This window comes from Teleopsis dalmanni, chromosome X (genome assembly GCF_002237135.1).
Source record: "Teleopsis dalmanni isolate 2A chromosome X, ASM223713v2, whole genome shotgun sequence".
In the NCBI taxonomy this organism is placed as follows: domain Eukaryota; kingdom Metazoa; phylum Arthropoda; class Insecta; order Diptera; family Diopsidae; genus Teleopsis; species Teleopsis dalmanni.
Genome location: NC_051848.1, coordinates 2,944,891 through 2,966,071, shown reverse-complemented (window position 1 = coordinate 2,966,071; position 21,181 = coordinate 2,944,891). Strand labels below are relative to the sequence as shown.

Genomic DNA, 21,181 nt, shown 5'->3' with positions numbered 1-21,181 from the left:
TAAATATTTTTGTAGTTGTGGTTTTTTTTTTTGTTAAAATAAATTTTTATTTTTTATTTTATTTCCTTTTTCACTTAAGACATAATATTTTATAATAACATTTTATTTCAAATATTTTGATTTCAAAACTCTCTTTTTTCTTCATAGAAAGAGAAAGAAAAAAAAACAACAAAAACATTAAACAATAATATATATATATATATATTAATATAAGTAAACTTAATAAAACTAACAAAAAGTTCGAATATTAATAATATGCAATATAATTATGTTATAATAATGAAAATAAAAATTATAACATTGTAATTTTAATAGAGACTAAACTAAAATGTGCAGCAAAGTAATATATAATTTTTGTTTTTATTATAAGAATTGTTAAATTGTTAAACGTATATGTTTTTAAGTTTTTTGTTTTTTTTAAACATAATTATTTGGTTTTCTAATATATATTTCATGAATTTTATTTTCAATATTTTGTAGTTACTTTTAAATTTTTTGTTTGTATTTTCTATGTATCGATTTAATTCATAATCACAGCTCCCTTATATATAATATATGATTTTTATTTTGTTTAGTAAATTAATTAAATTTCATAAACAGCCAATTTTAAAGACAAAAAAACTATATAATAAAATTAACCAATAGCTGCACTGTGCACCATAAAAAACAAAACAAAAAATTACTAATTTAATTCAACTTTAATTATATTAAGAAAAAAATATTTTTTTTTTAATATCTTCAGAATAAAATTATTTTATTTTTATATAGTAAAAATTCGATTGAATTGTATTTTTGCAAAATGCTTGAAATGTATATAAAATGTAAAAATGGTTAGTAAAATTTATAGAAAAAATTATAAATAATCTTTTTTTAAGTGCTCAATTTATTTATTATATATAAATAATATAACATTAATTAAAGTAAAAATAGTTTTTATTATATATTTATATATATTTGTATATATGTTAATTTAACACAGTAACGAATTTTATTATAAGTAATATTAGCAATGGCCAACAATAATAATATTAGCGCCTTGTTAAATTATTAAAAATAGTAACTTAATTATGATGGCAATTTTTATAAAAGTGCCTAGGGCGCATTATAAAAATAGAAATCCGTCACTGTGTTTATATGTGGGTGTGTGTGTGTGTGTGCATATAAAGCTTATAACTAGATTGATACATTCATTTATAATATTAATTTTATTTTAAATCTAAATTATATCCCTTTTCCATTTTAAAAGGTAAAGAGTGTAAATACAATAGTAGCATTAACTTAATTAACAACATAAAAACTAAAAAACAAAAATTTAAATCCCACTTATTAACTATATATTACAATTAAATTAACTTTCTTTTCTTTAAACAATAGTGCGTAAATATTGTTACATTTTGAATATTTTAGTTTTGAATCAATAGATTTCACTTACACATATTTATATATTAAATATATTTTTAAAGCCATATATATATATATATATATGTATATATATAGGCGCATATATATATATACATATATATATACGTATGGTTGAATACGCAGAAAAATATTTCGAAACAATCATGTTTGTCTTTAAATAAATATATATATATATATCCACATATTTGAACATATTAAAATATATGTAAACATGCTCAAATGTGTATGTATATTAAATTATTTCAATTTATAATTTGTGTGTAACATAATTATACAAAAAATATATATAAATATTTATATAACAATATATATGAAAAACTAAATAAAATAGTGTGTACATAATTTAAACATAAACGTTAAATAAAAATAAATAAATAGGCATTAAAATATATAACAATGAAAATACTATGTATGTATATATGCACCTATAATTAAATAAAAATTAACGAAATAAAAAAACTTATATGTAATTATTTAACATATGAATGTATTCTTTACAGTACTGATTAGCCACGTAAATAACACAAATAATATTATTCATAAATAAATAATAATATAGATTTATATTATATTACCATACATTACTACTACTACTACTACTACTACTATTGTATTGTTATTTATATTATTTGCATAAATAAATTTATATTATTATCACCATTTTTATTATATCACTACATGTGAATACTATTATTAACGTATTTTTACTGATGTTATCATATTTCCTATCGACTCCAATTATGCGGTCATATGAACCTGGGATGACTCCTTTTTTAAGCTCCTGCATAACATATCACCATTAGTGGCATTTTTCTAGGTTTTCAGATATTACGAACACCATTGTTAAATATAATTATAATAATGTATAATATAGTTATAATAATATATAATATAATTATAATAATATATAACTATAACATATAATGTAATTATAATAATATATAACTATAACATATAATGTAATTATAATAATATATAACTATAACATATAATGTAATTATAATAATACATAATTAAATTGCAATAATATTCTATATAGTTATAATAATATGTAATTTAATTAAAAAAATATATATTTTATAATTATAATAATATATAATATAATCATAAAAATATATTGTTTATTTATGATAATACATAATATAACTAAAATAATATATAATGCAATTAGAACATATATAAAAAAATTATAATGTATAACATAATCATAAAAATATATTATATAATTATAATAATATATAATATAAATATAATAATATATAATATAATTATAATAATATATAACATAATTATCAAAATATATTATATAATTATCAGTATATAATATAATTATAATAATATGTAATATAATTATTATAATAATAATTATAATATAATTTTAAAATAATTATAATAATATATAATATAATTATAATAATCATGTTTTGTTATTACATTATTATATATTATAATTATTATTATACATTATAATTATTGTTTTTTTATTCTATTATAATTATTTTTATATTATAAATATTGTTTTATTATATATTAGTAATATATAATAATACATATTAATAATATGCAATAGTATAGGATAATAAAAATATATTATAGCATATATTAATGATAATATATAATAGTATATTTTAATAATAATATATATTATTAATAATATTTAATAATATATATTATTAATAATATTTAATAGTATATATTATTAATATTATTTGATAATATACATTATTATTTATAACATTTCATGGTATATATTATTAATAGTATTAAATAATATATATTTATAATAATATATAGTACAATATATTAATAACAGTATACAGTAGTAATGTGTATAATAATGGTATATAATCGCAATATATAAAAGTATAATACTTTTATATTTCTATATATTTATGTATATAGAATTGTATGTTTATATAAAAACAATTTAATACCATAACGTATAACAAATATATGGATATACATTTATATTTATAAAATTATATTATATTCGTATAGAAATGTTATCTGTGTATCATAAAATTGTGTGAGATATGTCATAAATCATTAACAGTTGAATATATTTAAATATAAAGATATATCTAATTTAATTACAACGAATCTGTAGTTAGAAAATTTATTTCATATTCTATATAGTAAATTATTTAGTAAATAGAATGTTATATCATGTATAGTAAATTGTGTATGAAAATATATTATGTATGTATATTGATAGAATATGCTAATTCTAATATATATATATATATATATATATATATATAAATTCACTTTATATTGTGTTGTCATAATCATTTAATTTCTGTGTCTAAGCATCTGTTTGTGTGTAAGCATTTTTAAGTACAAATATATTTGTATATATATTTATTTAATTGTAAATATAAATATACATATATAAGTATGTAAATGTTTAGTGTATAGAAATCAGATATAAATAATATTATTTATATATGTATATTTATATAGTTGTTGTTTTAGGAAAAATATAAAGATTTAAACAAATTGACTCTTACATACATTCTAATATGTTTCTACTGTTACTATTAAGAAGAAGTTATTTATAATTGTTCTCGAAATTGTTTACGAAAGGTTGGTAATAAAATTCTGCGTGTTTAGTCATTTATATATGTATATGGTATATATACATCTACAACGATCTGCATATATATAAATATGTGTACTCCATCATTAAAAATTAGTAATATATTTATACTAATTGTATTTCACAATATTGTGCAATTGATTCAATTATTAAATAAAATTAGTTCCATTTGAAGTGGAAGCACCCAAATGAAGGACGTTTGGGTTTGGGTTCAATAGGACCGTGATAAAATGAAAATGCTTCAAATGGAATTATTAATTAATATAAATTTACTCATATAGTATAATATAAAATTATTACAACAAAAACAATTAAATATGTTTTATTATATGTTTATGTATTATATTTATAATATAAAGATATAGGTATAAATTTAGATATATATTTATGGACATATTTATAAATATATATTTAAATCTATCCCTGTATTTATATACATACATATATACATATATATGTATATTTATATACATACTTACATATCTTATACATTTACGTATATATGTATGAATGTAGATATAAACATATGACGTATATATATAGTATTAATATTAAAGATTATGCTTAGTTTCTGCTAATTATTTGACCAGTTTTGGCATCGACAATAATAGGTTTTTGTTGGCTTAATTGTTCCTGTGGTTCTTCAGTGGTTGTTTGTTGTTCACTGTTGGCAGGATAAACACTGCGACTTGCATTACGTCTAAGGCGAGAGCTTATATTTTGCTCCACTTCAGTGCTATCTGTGTTGGTGGGGTCATTCTTAATACTGAGTCCACCATCATTTTTGTAGAGAATAATTTTTTTGCAGAGTTTTTTGGTTGCAGGTTGTTGAGTGACGGCTGGGCCGTCATTTCCATCATAATAGTCCTGCTGTAATTGTTGTTCTTCATCGGCAGCGAATATTTGTTGATGTTGACGTTTGTAGGCATTATTCTCATTACAAACAAAATCTTCGCTATTATTATTTTGTTCTTGTTTTATATTCATTGGTTTTTCGAATGTAGCTGATTCACCTGGAAGCGGCATCTGCTCATTGTCGGGCTCATAATGTGGTTGCTCAACTGCATCCTCCTCAGCGGCTTTATCTTCCACTTCAACGCTCAATTCCAAATTTTTGTAGCAAGTAAAGAATGCAACGCTCTTGAGTTTCTCCATAGCATTGAAATGTAGACGTGTATGTTCCTCTATATTTTTCAATTGAGCGTCAGTGTAGTCGCAATGATCGCAGACGTAAGCTTCACGACGATTCGAAATACAGATGTGATGTTGTATATGCAATTTGTAATAGGACACATTAGTGGTTTCATATGGACAATGTAGACACTTCTCAACTGGTGGTGGAGAAGTCGCGACATGTGAATTATTATCGCTGCCATCACCACCCAAACAATCAAAAGTGCTAGTGCCGCCAGTTACTAGGTCATTGTTCATGATATTGGCATTGGCATTGGCATTGGCATTGACATTGAATGACGGCTCATCACCATCGTTAGCTTTGGGTGATGGTGAGCTGTGCATAGTGGCGCCGACTTGTTGTGGTGGTATAGTACCAGACTCCAATTGCTTCTTAAGCAATGAGTTAGAAGTATCAAAATTAGCATTTGTGGATGAAGATATATTCGAATTTTGTTGTTGCTTAAGTTCATGTTGTTTCTTTATTTGCAAACTGTACTCATTGTCCACGACTAAAATTGTTTCCATTCCCTGTGCTGCATGCTTAGTCAGGGCAATGGCCAAGAGTTTTGGTGCTTTATGTTCGGAATCTTCGATGCAGTTTGCGTAGATTTCATTGAATTTTTCCAAATAATGTTTAGTATGTACGAAACGATGCGTTTGTATGAGAGTTTCATGCGCAGCATGGAAGTCACAAAATTCACATTTATACATGCTAGAATCGCTATTATTGTGCGATTTAAGATGCTCCATAATATCTGACTTGGCATTGCGAGTATCCGCATGCTTTTGGGCAAAACGAGCTGGACATTTGGAGCAATAAGAAATGGTGAAATGAAATTCCGGTGAGTGCGGGGCACCCAGCTTTTGCTTGCTGTGCGTTGAACCTAACGTACTCTTCAGAGCCGTTAAATCCATGGCAAGTGGTGTTTTCATCGGTGATGTTTCCTGCAATAGAAAATAGAAGTAAGTATAAGTAAGTAAGTATGTATAAGAGTAAGAAATAAATAATAAATTTATATTTTATTTCGATCATTTACTAAGGGATCCAACATTGTTGACGGTCGATTGCAAACTGACTTTCGTTAACAGAGTATTCTAAGCCGATGTTATAAGAAATCGTAACGATATTTAGACATAAAACACTCTACACCATGGTATGTTCAGCATATGTGACAATTTATATGAAATGCATGGCTGTGGTATATACAATAAATATTGGCAATATTATGATTTGTTTATTGTCGTATTTTGAAGAAGAAAAGGCAATAAATAATAATAAACAATAATAATTGTTTGCCATTTATAAAGAAAGCACTTAGTATTTAGTTATCTACTTGGATTACTTAGACCATATGATTAGTTTAGGACATTGAAGAACTTTTTGTAAAGGATTTTTCTAGAACTATAAATTTATTCTTATATGTTGGCTATTCTTAGTTTCCTTACGCTTTTTTTTACAACTTACTGGGATGTTTAAAGTAAGTATATAGTGCACTGTGAAGAGCAAGTATTCCCAACAAATAGACTTTGGTAGTTGTTATTGTAGCAGCCTAAAAGGTCCTGCTAGTAAGAGAAAGCTCTTAGTAGCAGCGAGCAATACTTGGTCTAATGAGCATAAGAGTGGTTTCTTAACATAGATATGGAGCTAAGCTTATTTGGTAGTTCTAATGAATATATATATGACCTTAGTTCAGCGCTGACTGGATACTTGAGTGATTAAATTTAATAAGAGAATTTAAAAACAATATTTAATATTTCATTTGATCGGTTTGGTAAATGACAATATATTTTCAAGATATGCTAAACATTTTTGATTAATAACACTTAAAAATTGAAAAGCCATTACTTGAAGTATGATAGTACGTCCAAAGTCAGTTGGCCATATTCATGATCAAACAGATTGCACCTGTAGAGATTGACACAACAATGCCAAGAACTATATATATAGGTATAGTTCTAAAATTTTTAAAGGGAGTGGCAGTGTAAACTTCATTGTGTGATTAGCTAGCAAATAAACACAGAGTATAAAAAAAAACTTCCACGGTATGATCGTAATAAATTTGAGTAACATATTCGAGTCGTAAAGAACCTTGAATAGGTGAGGATCTTGAACCCATTGACTGTAAATATAATTCTAAAATTAGTAGAAAAATTTTTAAAACAATAAATGTACGTAAAGACTAGTGTGTGTAAGTATTATGGAAGGTATAGGGATATGTTCATTGGCATATATTGAGGTGTTCTTAGAACTTGTAGCTATTCCACTTCACATTCATATTCAATCTCAAGCAGAGATAAAATTACAAAACTAGAAATTTGCTATAATGGAACTTGTAAGTTTTGTAAGGAAGAGAATGCGATCGCCAGACACGAAAAAGATATTTAAATGGGCTATAAATATCGGAAGAAGAAATTAGACTTTGAAGTGAGTTCGACATTACAATATAATTGATATAATTAGACTTAGGAATCATACTAAGGTATGAAATCTGTTATATTACAGAAATTTTTATAAGATCGGATAGATGATTTCATTAAAGCTTTAGCTGTTAAAAATAATATATAGTTGTTTGTCTGTTTGTGTATGGGATGCAATAGCCTTATAAGATCGATTAAAAAAATTGAAAATGTTTATATATATGGAAAATATTTTTATTAAATGCATTTCACAATTAACTCCATTGGAATTATATAAGCAAAAAACAAAACATATGTGCATTATCGTTATATACTATATTACAAAGAAAACAGGTGCATCAATATGAGTCAAGAAGCTTATTAAAAAAAAACCTTGCTATAATATATATATAATAGACATATCTGTTTATAGATTTTAGTAATAAACAGAATAACACGTGATTAACTTCATTAGGCAATGCTAATAATAAATAATAATTTCAATACTGAACTTATTAATATATACTTTATAGTACCAAAATCTATAAATGGAAATGGATCTACTTCAAGATCTACGATTAATATTCTCCTATAATTTTTTAATATAATTATTATTATTATAGATTCGTTAGATTAACAATATAACACTGTAGGATAACAACAACAACAAAGATTAAGACTACCATTGTGTAAGGTTCATTTATACTCATTTACTTAAATAGAATTGACATCGGCAACATTATACCCCCTGTAATCGCTTATTATCAAAAGAAATCCACATAGACTTGAAGTTCTAATTGATGTTTCCTACCATCCTTCTTAAGAGGAAGAATTAGCAAACTCTCGCCTATAATGCATAACTTTAGATTCGGCAAGGAGTAGGTCTACAATTCTTTTTTGAAGACCCCGATGAATTGTCAGAAACTGATATCGGAAGCTTTGCAAAATTCTCAAAGAAAATAAGTTCATTAAAATGAAACAGATATCTCTTGGATCAGGAATAAACATATCATCAAAAAAACTCTAGAAAAAATGTTTGAATAAAAATATAAAAGGCTTCTTCTTGCCTTCTTGCGTCAGTTGCGTCAGAGATTAAAACCACAACTACAATAACAACTTTAGATATTTAAATAGTTAATGAACGCTGACTCACGTAGCCCAAAGTAGGCATGTGTTTCTGAAGTAATCTATATATATATTTATATATATATAGTTAAACAGTTAATGAACGCTGATTCACGTAGCATAAAGTAGGCATATGTTTCTGAAGCAATCTATCTATCTACCTATCTACCTTTGAGAATATATATATATAAATTTATATTGTTGTTATTGTAGTTGTGCTTTTAATCTCTGACACAACTGACGCAAAAAGATATATAGATTGCTATATGATAATATATATAACATATCAGTAACAAGACATATTGCATATAATCCGTATGATTACAAAGAAGGAAAACGAAAGCTTTTAAGTGAAGAAGAAGAGTTCACCTAGTCTTTGCGTGAGAAGATTATAAGAGAGTTTGAAAACAATAACAAGTAACACCTTAAGATAAATATTAACTCGCTTGTTGTGAAATGGGTATAAGACCCTCTTATAGTCTCTTATTAGTCTCTTCTGTAAGAAGGTTACAAGAGAGATAAAAGCAATAAATATGTGTAACAACTTAAAAGATTAAAGTACCTTACATGACCTATATATAATTGAATTATATCAAATCTAATTATAATGTTACTGTTAGGAAGCATATATTATAAAAGAATGAATCTTCTAATGTCAGCCACCAAACAGTTACAATCTGTAGTATCTTTAGGTTATAGTTGTGGCTTTAGCCCGAAAAGATCTGATTTTTCTATTTTTCATTTCTTGTTATGTGATAAGATTTGTTAACTCGGGATGTCAACCTAGCCGCTTCGTCAACCCTAATACTTTTATAGGGATTTTCACTTTCTTAATACTATTCCTACCTGTTGTGCACGAGCTGCAGCGGCCAATTGCAAAGCAACACTGAAGTCCAAGTTGAGTCCGGCGGTATTTGTCGCAGCCACGCCAATACTGTTGCTGCTGTTGTTGGCGCTGTTAAGCTGTTGGTGATGAATATTGCGCATATGATTGCTGAGATGTTGCTTCTTTGCGCAGACAAAGGTGCAGAGGCGGCACTCATGTTGTGTTGGTTTGTGCAGCGAAATGTGATAATTCATCTGTGATTTGCTCTCAGATATATAAGGACAGAGAGGACATTTTTGTTGTTTGCATTTCGAGTTCTGTTGTGCATTTGTGGTGCCAGCGATAGAATTGTTGTGCTCCAAGAATTGTGTGAAATTTGCTGCTGCTGCAGCGTTTGTAGCTGTGGAATTTGTTGTAGCAGGTAGACGTGTTATTTCGATTTGATCATTTTGTTGTAGGTGCAAGAGATCATCATTGTTGTTGTTGCTACTGTTATTATTATTTGCAGTTGAAGTGGCGGCTGCTGCTTTATAGGCAGCTTCAATATAAGCGGTCACTGCTTGTATATCGGCTGGTGTAGCACCGGTTCCAGCATTGCCAGCATGTGGTGATAACAGTAGATGTTCATTGCTGTTGTTCATAAGTACAGAATTGTTGTTTAGTTTCAAGTTGTTGTTGTTATTATTTGTAGTATTATTATTATTGTTGTTGTTATTATTATTATTATTAACATTTGTTTGTTGTTGTTTTTGCAATGCTTTTAAAGTGAGTCCAAAATTTGTGTCATTCAGTGTACTGCCATTTGTAAGTGGACGGTATATAGGCGCTGAGTTTTGCTCATTCTTCGGACTGCGATCAAGGGTTTCGATGCATATATCGCCACCGTGTTTCAAGCGACAGTGCCGCTGTTTATATGAAAATAAGAAAAATAAAATAAGAATGAAATTGAATAAAAATGTATATATAAATTTTATAAATAAATTTAATTTTTATTGTAAATATATAGACAAGCCATTAAGCGATTTTGAAGCGATTCTGTGGCGATTTTAAACGCTTGCTAAACGTATAAATAAGTTGCTTCAGAATAGCTTAAATAACTTTTAAAATTTAATGGAATTAACACTTAATATTGAATGCTTCAGCAAACAAAATAAAATAAATATAAAGAAAATAAATTTATAGACACACAACTAAAAGCGACGCACAGCATATTTGGGATTATTTTGAACTAGTAATGTCTTAAGAAATAAATGCCAGATTACCAAGACCCATTTTAATGATCAATGCTTTTCTTAATAAAAATGTAGTAATGCAAATAAAATATGTGGACAGGCAAAGCAAACGGATATATTCCTTATCAATTCCGATAACATATAGTATATATATAATATATAATAAATTAATTAAAATAAGTACACATATTTTTATAAATGGTATAAATAAAATTTAATATAAATGTTTAATGGTTTCATTTTAAAAAATACATAAACACAAATCACACCCAAATGAACCAATCTGAGAGGATATATAACAATTAAATTTATTCATTTAAATATATATAAATTTTAAAGTATGAAAAGCCAAACACCAATTTAATGTATGTACAAACTATAACCGTTTCCAAATAAATATTTTTTATTTTTTTAGTATTTACCAGCGAGACTTCACTATATAAAAACTGTTTAAAATATTTCCTTAAATATTTAAAAAGTTCAAACTTAAATATTTTAAAATTTGTTTATTTTTATTTTTATAAAATAATAAAAAAAATTATTTTGGTTTGTGATTTGGGCTTAGCGACATTCAGCGTATAGGGCACGATTTTGGATTCGGTGCATTTATCTTGGACTTATGTATTCACTTAATTAAGGTTCATTTCAGCAATATTTAATACTTTTGGTCATGGTTGGGTAAAAGTTTTTAAATTCTTCGAAATGAGAAAGAAGTTATATACTTCGAATGACTTAAAAACATAAAAGTAATGGAGAGAGAGAGAGGGATTGAGACAGAAAGAGCGGGAAGCAGTAAAAACTTTCAACTGGCATAAATACTGAAGAGGAAAAGAGAGAAATAAATTGTTACTTTTGCAATTCCAATTGTGGAACTGCGATATAAACGTGTGTTCACATATGACCCTATATATAAACAGGCAACATGTCTGTGACGACAATAGCATCAACAGCAGCAAAAAAATATGTTACGAAAAAAAATAATAAAAAAAAAATTCTATAAAAAAAAATATAAAAAAAATTCTATAAAAAAAATAAAAAAAAAATTCTATAAAAAAATAAGAAAAAAAAATAATATTAAAATGAAAAAAAAAATAATACAAAAAAGTAAGAAAAATTATAATAATATTAAAAAGCAAGAAAAAAAAAATACAAAAAGTGAGAAAAAAAAATAATAATATTAAAAAGAAAGAAAAGAAATAATACAAAAAAGTAAGAAAAAAAAAATAATAATATTAAAAAGAAAGAAAAGAAATAATACAAAAAAGTAAGAAAAAAAAAATAAATAGTAAAAGAAAAAAAAAAAAGTAAGAAGTAAGAAAAAAACGCAAATAAAAAGAAAAAAATAAATAGTACGCAAAAAAGAAATGTGTTAAAAAACAAAATGAATAAATAAAACCATAATATATAAAAATTATAAGTTATAATTATAAGAATTATTTTCTTAAAAAATAATTAAAAAAAAAAAAAGTTAAAAATCAATAATATAAAAAAAAAATAATTATATAAATATAAAATATACAGAAAAATAAAAATTTAAAAGAAAACAAAAAAATAGGTAAAAATAAACAATAAGGAAAAAAAATGAATAATTAGAAAAAAAAATTATATAGAAAAATAAATAACAAAAAAGTAAAATAGGTAAGAATAAAAAATAAAAAATTTAATTTAACTTTAGTCTAAAGTCATTATTAGGACACTAAGGAATTTAATAAAAATTAAAAAATTAAAAAATTAAAAATTAAAATTATTGTAAAATTAAATTGTGATTTCTTTTTCTTGATTTATATTTTTTAACAACAATAAAAAAATTTTGACCAATAAGCTTGAAAAAAACATTTTATTAAAATTGTTTAGTCATAAAATAATTAATATTGAAAAATAAAATATATAAATTAAGAAATAGACAAAAAATAAATACAAAAATATTAACAAATATTTACCATATTAAATATTGATATTAATAAAAAATAAAAATAAATATATAAAAATTAAATACTATATGATAATGTTTTAAAAAATTGTTTCAATTTTAATACACAGCTTTAATAAATCTATTAAAGAGTTTCGATAAAGCAATGAGACTTAACACTCGATTTGCGGATAGCACATCTTATCACATGTCAATGGGAGTAAGTACTTCACTGTCGACGTGCTTAGAACACTTCAAGTGTGCTTCAAATCAGAACTTTAAGTACGCATTGCAAGGTATGTGCATCGAAAGTGCTAATTTGAAGCACTTTTTCGCAGTGAGAGCAACAAAGTGCTGAAAAGAAGCAAATTGCGAAAGGTGTGAGATGCGTTTCATTATTGCGGTATACCAAGTGAAATAGACCATTCATCGACAATGCAAGTGAAAAATATGAGACCTTTCTTGTTATCTATCTGCTCATAACTTCAGGTTCTCTCTCTCTGTCTTTCTCTATTACTCTTCTGCTCAATTTAGATTATAGAAAATATTCAGTGAAAAAATTTATATTAAATATTGCGTGAAAAAATTTTCGGCAAACGAAAAAGAAATGGTGCAAAAATTATAAGAAAAAATAAGAAAAATTAACTCGAAAATTGGCAAAAGGCAGACGGCTAGGCTATATAAACATAAATCAAAGGAACTATTTTATGGCGTTAATTCTTTGGGTTTGGGATTTTGTTGTAGTTATTGAAATACCTGAATGACGTGCTTCCAATTCGACAATTGATGACAGTGACCACAACGATACGGCGACGGTTCACGTCGATCGCGTTCATTCATTAACAAATTATTATTAGCATTATTATTATTATTATTATTGTTGTTGTTATTGTTATTGGTATTGTTACTATTACTGTTATTTGTATTGATATTACTATTGTTGTTGTTGTTGTTGTTACCGAATATCGTGTGATGATTATGTATATAATTCATGTTGCTTTTTTCATTATGATTCAAAATAAAATGAGTGTTATTGGATGTCAGACCGAGTGCAGTTGGTGACGATGACGTAGAAGAAATCGTCGACGAAGAGGAGGGATTAAAGGTTTTCACTGTTAAATTGGTCATTGTTGTTGTTGGTTTTGTTATAGTTGCAGTTGTGACACTTTGAGTAGTGTTTTTATTCAATGGTGTGGATTTGAGTAGTAAATTAAGAGAAGGCGGCATAGACGTGGCATTTGTATTAGATGCACGCTTAGCAGAGAAACCGGATAGACCATTACCAGTACTTGTGCCAACGCTACGACAACCGACTGAACTTATGGTATTTGGTGGAGAACTAGCATCGCCACTCACTTTTAGAGGGAATAATAATGTCGAATTTGTGGTGCCAGACGCGGTGGTAAATTGAGAGGGACACGTCAAAGTAGTTGTTGCTTTCGAATTTGGTGTCAATGATATATCAGCATCGTAGATATTTAAGTTATTATCATTTGGCTCATGTAGCAATTGCACATGATCATGGGAGTTGTCTTCGATATCGGTTGTGTTATTAGAATTAGAACTATTATTATGATTTAGATTAGCGTCACCAATGTTACTTAAATCGACAATACTACCACCACTTAAACCGTAAACATCACCAATGATACCAACAACATTTGCCAACACACGCGGCAAGTTGATGATGTTGACACCGTTAGGTGTCTTGGATGAAGTACCAATGAGAATTTTTTGCATTATTTGATTCTTTTGATTTGTATTTTGATGTTGGTTAGTATTGTTTGTTGTCGTCGCTTTTGACGAGACATTAGCAGATGAAGGAGATGGTATTGGGGTATGAGTGACAGTAGCTGTTGGACGAGTACTTGTGCTAGTAGTAGAAAAACTAGTTACAATTGTTTGATTTGTTCCTGTTATGGTTGTTATTGTTGTTGTTGTTGTCGATAATAATGATGAGGATGATGATAGCAATAAATGCTGTGCCGTCAATTGCGCATTTGTTGTGTTCTTTCCTGTTGAAATATTTTTCACTGCTGCCGTGGTTAGTCCTTTCGCTGATATTCCGGCTGCATCAATTTCAGTTGAGTTTGTACCTAATGATTTACCCATTACCAAATAATTGTTATGATAAAATAAATTATTAATGAACTATTAATGAAATAAAATAACCAACACCAGTACCTGCACCACTATCAATATTGGATGATGATAATTGATAAGCATTCATAGATGATAATGCGCCACTACTACGTTGTGCAGTCGTCAGTAAATGCTGGAGAGATGGTGGTGCAATAGTAACAATAGCATTGTCAATACAATTGCCATCGCTATTATTGCCATTGCCATTACCAATGCCATTACACAGACTAACACTAACACCACTTGCTCCACTAACATTATTACCAGCACCCGCACCCGTTGATAAGGACGACGCAAAGCAAGTCTGTGATATAGTAGGCGATGGCGTTGGGGTCTGTGTCTGGGTCTGGGCACTTGCCTCGTTTTGACTCGCTTTCTGCTCACCGTGCTCTAAAATGGATGTGGCCTTGCTGTTTGGTGCCTTGCCTGCTAAGGCCAAAGCAAGACCGCTTAGTGATGGATTTGATTGAATGGCTTGTTGTAAAAGACCTGCCGGTAGTATGGAATGTTGCTGGTGCTGTTGTGTTTGCTGCTGATTGTTATTCGATTGACCACCACCACGCTGTTGCTGCTGCTGCTGAGAAAGGCACATAGCAATGACATTGTTCATAAGGAGATTCGGATTGACAGCAACTTGTAGTGGCGAAGTTGCCTGCTGTTGTTGTTGCTGCATTGCTGTTGACTTTGGTCCAGGATTTGCGGTTGCAGTTACAATAGGATAATTAGGATCCTGATAATGAACTCTTACGTGCGCCAAAACCGCATCGCGATTAGAGTGTCTGTAAGTTATATTGGAATAAAAATATTAAATAGATGTATTTTCACAAAGGCAATATGAGATATGACAAGAAAAAGAATAGTTCGAATCCTGGTATCAGCTATAGATATATACATATATATATATAAACAATTATTGCTAAAAGTCTTTTTATTTTTACCTGAAAGTGCATTTACGACATTTGTAATATGTTTTCTTCTCGTTGCCTTCGATTTTAACATCAACGATCACATCATCGCTGGGTTTGATCAATGTTAAAGCTGGGGTGGGTGTGCGTTTAATCGCCGATATAGTCACAGATGGTGTGATCAGTGTGGCATTGTGTAGTTCCTGTTGATCTTTTTGGTGTTGTTGTTGTGCTATAGCGGCATTCATCATAGCTAAGTATGGTATGCTAATATAATTATCTGACAATTGATTTTCTCCGCCATCGGCTGTTGTGGCCGAGGTTGTTGCTGTGCTAGCAGCTTTAATACCGATAGGTTCCAACGTGATGTCCTCTTTCATGCCATTAAGTTGTGCATTAGCTGGCATACCATTTAGGAAAGCTAGTGAAGCTACTTGATTTGGTGTCATTTCACCAGATTTCATTAATTTGGGATCACCATCTTCTTCGGTAACTTTCATAAGAGTTATGTATTTATTATATTTGGTGTAATTACGACGTCCGGTTTCATCATTCATTAGTACGCGCGCATTCTTGTGCGATGGATCACGTATGGTCTTTAGACGTATATGTTTGGTTATATCCCAGCGCCAATTTGAACGATATGAGCAGAGTGAACATTCAAATGGTTTCTTGTTGAGATGACCAACGATGTGTACGTGAAAGCGTGATGCAGTTGATGCCCAGAATGAGCAATGTGGACATTTGTAAACCTTTTTAAGTGAAGAGTTGGCTGCTTCTTCCTCAGGTGTCATCTTTTTTGTTACCTGCAGAGAGTGAAAGTTTCAAATTTCATTTTATACATTTTTCTACTTGAATAACATGCAATAAACTAGTGCCAACTATTGTCTTGTCAAGTTTTTAATAACTCTAAAATAATTATTTTAATTAGGTTAAGTTTAATTATTATACCATATCAGATATCACATATATTAACAACTACTTTGCTGGATTTGCTTACCTCACCATAACCTGGTGCTGTTTCGACACCGTAATAACTATTTTCCTCACTGTTAGCCATGCTAGCACTAGGCACATTTGAAGCATTTTTTATACCACCTGCATTTGTTAGTTGTGTATCTGCTCCAAAGTTATTATCATCATTGCTCTGACCACTTCTGGGGATTTTATTCCAAACAAAAACACGATTTTCCATTGGATGTTCGCCAGCAGAATCGGTGCCACCACCACGTCCAGCGCTACTCTCACCAGACATGGAATCGTATGACTCATTACCGCAACGTCCAGCTTCGGTGCATTGCTTTAGATGATTGAAGAGATCCACTGAAGATTTACAGCGATGACGACAATGTTTACAGCGTGTTGAGCCGGTAACACTTAAATTAAGTGCGGAATGTGATTGCTTGTCATCGTCATCGCCAATATCGATCTTCAAGCGATCATCGGCATCGTCGTGTTCTTCGATCATATCCATATCATCTTCTTCAATAGCAGCCAAATTGCAGGTTTTACGATGTATAATAGATTCGGATAGACATTTAGCTAAGTGTCCACAAGGGCAGATGAGATTCTCATTTGGACCGCCACTGGTTAAGGCTGATGACTTAAGTTTATCAAAGAAGCTACCACCAACCATAGACTTTTTATTTACTAAGGTACGTGAGTTTTGACTGGAAGTGGAGGTAACTGTTGTTGTCGGTGATAATTGTGCAGCTTCGGATTGTAAAATCTCAGTTAATTGTTTTGGATTAAAAAACATGGACGCGATTTCTGTCAGTGAACTACGCGTTTGTAAAGGTTTTGAGAGATTCAATGCACTGTGGGAAAAAAATTGGTTGTAATTTAAATTTTTTTTTGTTTAATAAAAACTATTTTTTGATTTAAAAGTTTTTGTAATATAAAAATTTAAAAACAAAAATGTATGAATAGTTGATTATTTTTATAAATTAACAAGTTGACTTTGCTGTAAAATAAAATAATTATTTTTTATACACTTATTATATTATAAAGTAATCCCTGTATTCACCAAGCGAACATTTTGCTCGCTCGAAATAATAGCAAAGCGTATTTTCTTCTGAATATGAACTTTATGAAAGGAATAGAACGGGACATATTCAGAAAGAAGTCTTTTTAGCCAGCGAGAAAAAATTTTCACTTTGTCGATACTAAGTCAAAAATTCTATAGAAAAATAGAAAATATTTGTTAAATTTTTTTTTACTTACTTATTACCCATTTTCGGTATTGGAATGAGATTCGGTATTGGTTTTTTAGTTTTAGGCGCCAAAACAGTGACAGTCTGATTGTGTACTGAGGATGTGTCGGAGGAGCCACCTTTCTGCGATAGATCGGTTGGTTCATCTTCATCGTATTTACATTTTTTAGCAAAAGTCTCAACGCCGGCGGCTAAAGCCTCATCGAAATCATCTAAATTGTTATTGTTGTACTGATCTTCTAGTAATTCAGCGGAGTCATCATCACTTAAGTCTGTGCCACCCACCTTATTACGACGCCGACCCAATGCAATACCAGTAGCATGTCCAACTGGTGGCACATGATGATTCATCTCGTGTACTGTTAACGATTGTTTGATATCCGCGGTGAAATCACAAGCAGCACACTTGAATGGACCTGCTCCACCGTGATTTTTCATATGACGATCTAAATTCCATTTGTAAGGAGTACGAAAATCACATGTTACACATTTAATCATTGGCATGGAGTGGTACTTAACATGCTTACTGAAGCGTGCCTTGATGTGCGTAACGTAGGAGCATTTTTCGCAACGGAAAAATTTGGTTTTGCAATGTTCTTCCAGTTCGTGCTCGAGCAGTTGTGCGCGATAGAGTGTTGTAAACTCACAGACACTGCATTTCAGCAAACGATTCTGTACTGGTTCCTCGACATAAGTCAGTGATATGGAAGCTGGAGATCCGGCAGCTGCGACAGCTGCTGTTGGAGATGCGGAACTAGCGGGTGACGGTGTGAGTTCGTGGCTTAAATTGGTCATATTTGATGTTTGTTGTATGGGCGGAATTTGGAAGACGGCATTTGTATTGTTATTGTTAAGATTTGTTGGTGTTTGACGTCGATCGATTTCGTAACCAGCACGTCCTTGCTGCGCATCCAATTCACGTTCACGCTGTGCCTTCAATTGGTGTTCGTAGGCGGCGGCAAATATCGCCTCGGCTGCGTTGTTGGCCAATTGCTGCTGATGTTTCATTTGTTCTTCCTGTTTCTTATTAAAAGCTTGTATGTCGCGTAATTTTTGTTCTTGTTTCTCTAATTCTCGCTGAACCTAAAAGAATTTTACATCAACAAAGGTGAGGCATATCATTTGCAAATAAACTTACCTGTTCCAGTGTTGACATCTCTTTAATGGCACTGCCAGCTGCTACTGCGTTATTGACACTTTGTTCTAATTTACGTTTGCGGGCCTCTTTGTTCATGCCGCGCTTACCACGCGCCTGTCCATGCGCGCTAGTTATGCCATCTGTGCAGCCGTGCACCATTTTCATGTGGCGTACGAGCTTTTGGTAATGACGTGATGCATAGAGGCAGAGCTTGCATTTGTTGATGACAATCTTTTCACCGTGTACATCACGTAAATGTGTCAGGTGACAACGTGGATTTTGTGTGAAGTAATTGCAATGACTACAACTGTAATTGCGTTTTATTTTGCACTGTGGCAAGCCTTCATCTTTTAGCTCAAGTGCGTGTTGCTGCTCAACAGCTGCAGCAACTGCAACTGCTGTTTGTAACTGTTGCTGGTGCTGTTGGTGTTGTTGTTGCTGCTGCTGTTGCAGCATTTGTTGCTGTTGTTGTGCAGTTACAGCACATAAACGTTCCAGACGTTGCTCTAGGGTTGACATCGTCGTTGGTGATGTTATACTGGCAAAAGCATCTCCCATGCTAATAACGCCGCTGTCATTTTGTGTTTGACTGTTAGTCGCTGAGGACGCGTTAGTATCTGTTGTGTTGGTTTTGTTGTTATTTCTAGAACTAACCCCTTGTTCCATATACAATTGATTACCACTGACAACGCTACGTACAATTAATGTATCGCCGGAGCGCTGTACCATCGAAGGTAACTCCATTTTATATTTAGCAAAAGTTCAATTTTGAATTGGTTTCAGATTGAATGACACAACGGCCAACTGAAAGAAAATAAATAAATTTTTTTATTATAAAATTGATAACTATTTACTAAATATATAATATTTAAAAATCTAGTGTAAATTGATTGACACGATCACTGAATATTACCCATTAAACGAAATTCATCCCATTTTGCTTGAGCGTTATTTTATTATTTATCAATGAAAATTGATTAATAATAAGACGTGGTAAAGATAATTATATTCAAAATTACAGAGGCTTTCGATATTAGATATATTTACTGTGTATAACATCGAAAGTCGTTGATAATAAAACTTAGAACTTTTGAACATTTTGTTTAAAATCCAGGGTTGTAACTGACTTTATTTGAACAGCTGCAATGTGATTGTCACAGCTGTTTCTTGTATACGACTATAATATTTATAAGAATGGGAATGAAGTATTGAAAATGATGTCAATATACTTAATTCGTCACAGTTAACACAATGGGTGCATTCGAATTGTGCATTAAGCGGGTATTACACATCATACTTGGTGCGACGTCGCTATGTTGAACACGCCCCAGCAAGAAAAAAAGAAAACAACATATATACTACGAATTAAAAGAGATATGGTTTTTCTTTTTTGAAAAGAATATATCAGCCTTTTCACATATTTCAATAAAATAATAAAATAATAATATTATGCAAGAAAAAGTGATGAAATGATGGTGAGACCCCAAATAATGCCATCGTTCCAACACTTCCTCTCACCATGATAAAGTACACACTCATTCGTCAACAAATGTAATAGGAACATTGGGCGAAGTAAAAGCACTATATTTTCTATATATAGCATTATAATGCTTATTTTTTTATTATTCTCACTCAATTATATTTTGATTTCTATATAAGCACATCGTACTTAAAGGATATGTGGCGTACATTAAGCGAACTGAATTTAATATAAATTCTGGTTATAATAACCTGATGTAAAGTCATAGCACCAGTCCAATTATCAGTCCTTCTCTAAACTTGCATTGTTATATAGCTTAAATAGCTGATAAAAACTACTACAATTTTATACGTGGTACGAGTTTGTGGTACAAATTGGAATAAAATAGTAAAAAAATTTAATTAATCAGTTTAAGTTTGAATATAGATAGATATGTTCTAACAAGTATCACGTTCCATATATATTGTTTAAGATCTTAACTAATTTTAAATGAGTGGAACATTTTATGGATAATGAGTAGGTTCAATACAAATCATTCAGTAATGTCTATTTGGACACTGATTGGACGTTGGTTCATGTCTGTAGCACTATCTTTTTTTGCTTTGCCTGTATGCAGT

The 21,181-nt window shown here is 29.6% G+C and overlaps 1 protein-coding gene across 4 annotated transcripts in view; it reads right to left on the bottom strand.

Annotated features, from left to right (window-relative positions):
* Window positions 1–4,532: 4,532 nt before the first annotated feature.
* The window catches only part of LOC119662049, a 72,514-nt gene continuing 55,865 nt past the window's right edge, over window positions 4,533–21,181 (bottom strand). The window contains exons 3-11 of one of the 4 annotated variants that reach the window (XM_038071591.1): window positions 19,085–19,888; window positions 18,474–19,029; window positions 17,957–18,392; window positions 16,734–17,550; window positions 15,767–16,539; window positions 14,871–15,607; window positions 14,583–14,782; window positions 9,566–10,450; window positions 4,533–6,142 (exon numbers count right to left, since the gene is read on the bottom strand). In XM_038071591.1, the coding sequence (XP_037927519.1) occupies window positions 4,586–6,142; window positions 9,566–10,450; window positions 14,583–14,782; window positions 14,871–15,607; window positions 15,767–16,539; window positions 16,734–17,550; window positions 17,957–18,392; window positions 18,474–19,029; window positions 19,085–19,828 (6,705 nt within the window). In that variant the 5' untranslated portion in view covers window positions 19,829–19,888 and the 3' untranslated portion in view covers window positions 4,533–4,585. Of the gene's footprint in view, window positions 6,143–9,565; window positions 10,451–14,582; window positions 14,783–14,870; window positions 15,608–15,766; window positions 16,540–16,733; window positions 17,551–17,956; window positions 19,030–19,084; window positions 19,889–21,181 lie in introns of all 4 variants that reach the window. The other 3 variants (XM_038071588.1, XM_038071589.1, XM_038071592.1) reach the window with 3 other exon arrangements.